Source organism: Egretta garzetta, unplaced genomic scaffold, assembly GCF_000687185.1.
Source record: "Egretta garzetta isolate BGI_Z169 unplaced genomic scaffold, ASM68718v1 scaffold19, whole genome shotgun sequence".
NCBI classification, from domain to species: Eukaryota; Metazoa; Chordata; class Aves; order Pelecaniformes; family Ardeidae; genus Egretta; species Egretta garzetta.
The window spans coordinates 148,730-149,358 of NW_009260768.1; the positions used below are offsets into that span (position 1 = coordinate 148,730).

At 61.4% G+C, this 629-nt stretch overlaps 1 protein-coding gene across 1 annotated transcript in view; it reads left to right on the top strand.

The window, feature by feature from the left end:
- Window positions 1-21: 21 nt before the first annotated feature.
- ARSG (arylsulfatase G) overlaps window positions 22-629 on the top strand; it is a 31,120-nt gene continuing 30,512 nt past the window's right edge. Inside the window, exon 1 of the mRNA XM_035901554.1 lies at window positions 22-620. Within this exon, the coding sequence (XP_035757447.1) occupies window positions 396-620 (225 nt within the window). The 5' untranslated portion in view covers window positions 22-395. The remainder of the gene's footprint in view (window positions 621-629) is intronic.

The window sequence follows — 629 nt, forward strand, 5'->3', positions numbered from 1 at the left end:
GAGCTGTTTGTTGGACGCGAACATCCCTCCGGCTGCGGCGAGGGGAGCAGAGCTGCTGCCACAGATCGAGCACGCTTCTGGAGGGAAAAATACCGCTTTGGTTTGGCATCTAATTAGATATTTACCAGGAAGGAAGGAAAGTTAAAAATAGGGTGACAGTGACTTCAAAGGGTGTTTTTGACTTCTAAGAATAACACCTTTGCTGGCGCTGATTTCAGAAATATCAGCTGTGCCTGGGTGTGGAAGACAGAGGAGCCAAGGGAGCAAACCCAGGGCTCCCGGCCGCCGGCCCGGCCTCGCGGGAGCGGCTAAGGAGGGGACGTTTGCATCGCTGCGAGGGCCCGCAGAGATCCAAACTGCGCCCGTGGGGACGCAGCAGAGGGAATCTGGGCAAGATGAAGCCACCGGTGCCCCGGTGTGGGTGGGAGGGGACGTGTGGCACCATGGGGACCCCCTCCCCGCGGGCAGTGCTGGTGCTCGCCGCGGCACTGGCGGGGCTCTCGGCTCCCCGAGCAGCACACGGGCAGCCCAACTTCATCGTCATCCTGGCGGATGATGTGGGCTGGGGGGATCTTGGGGCCAACTGGGCAGAGACGAAGGAGACCCCGCACTTGGATGAGGTGGCAGCC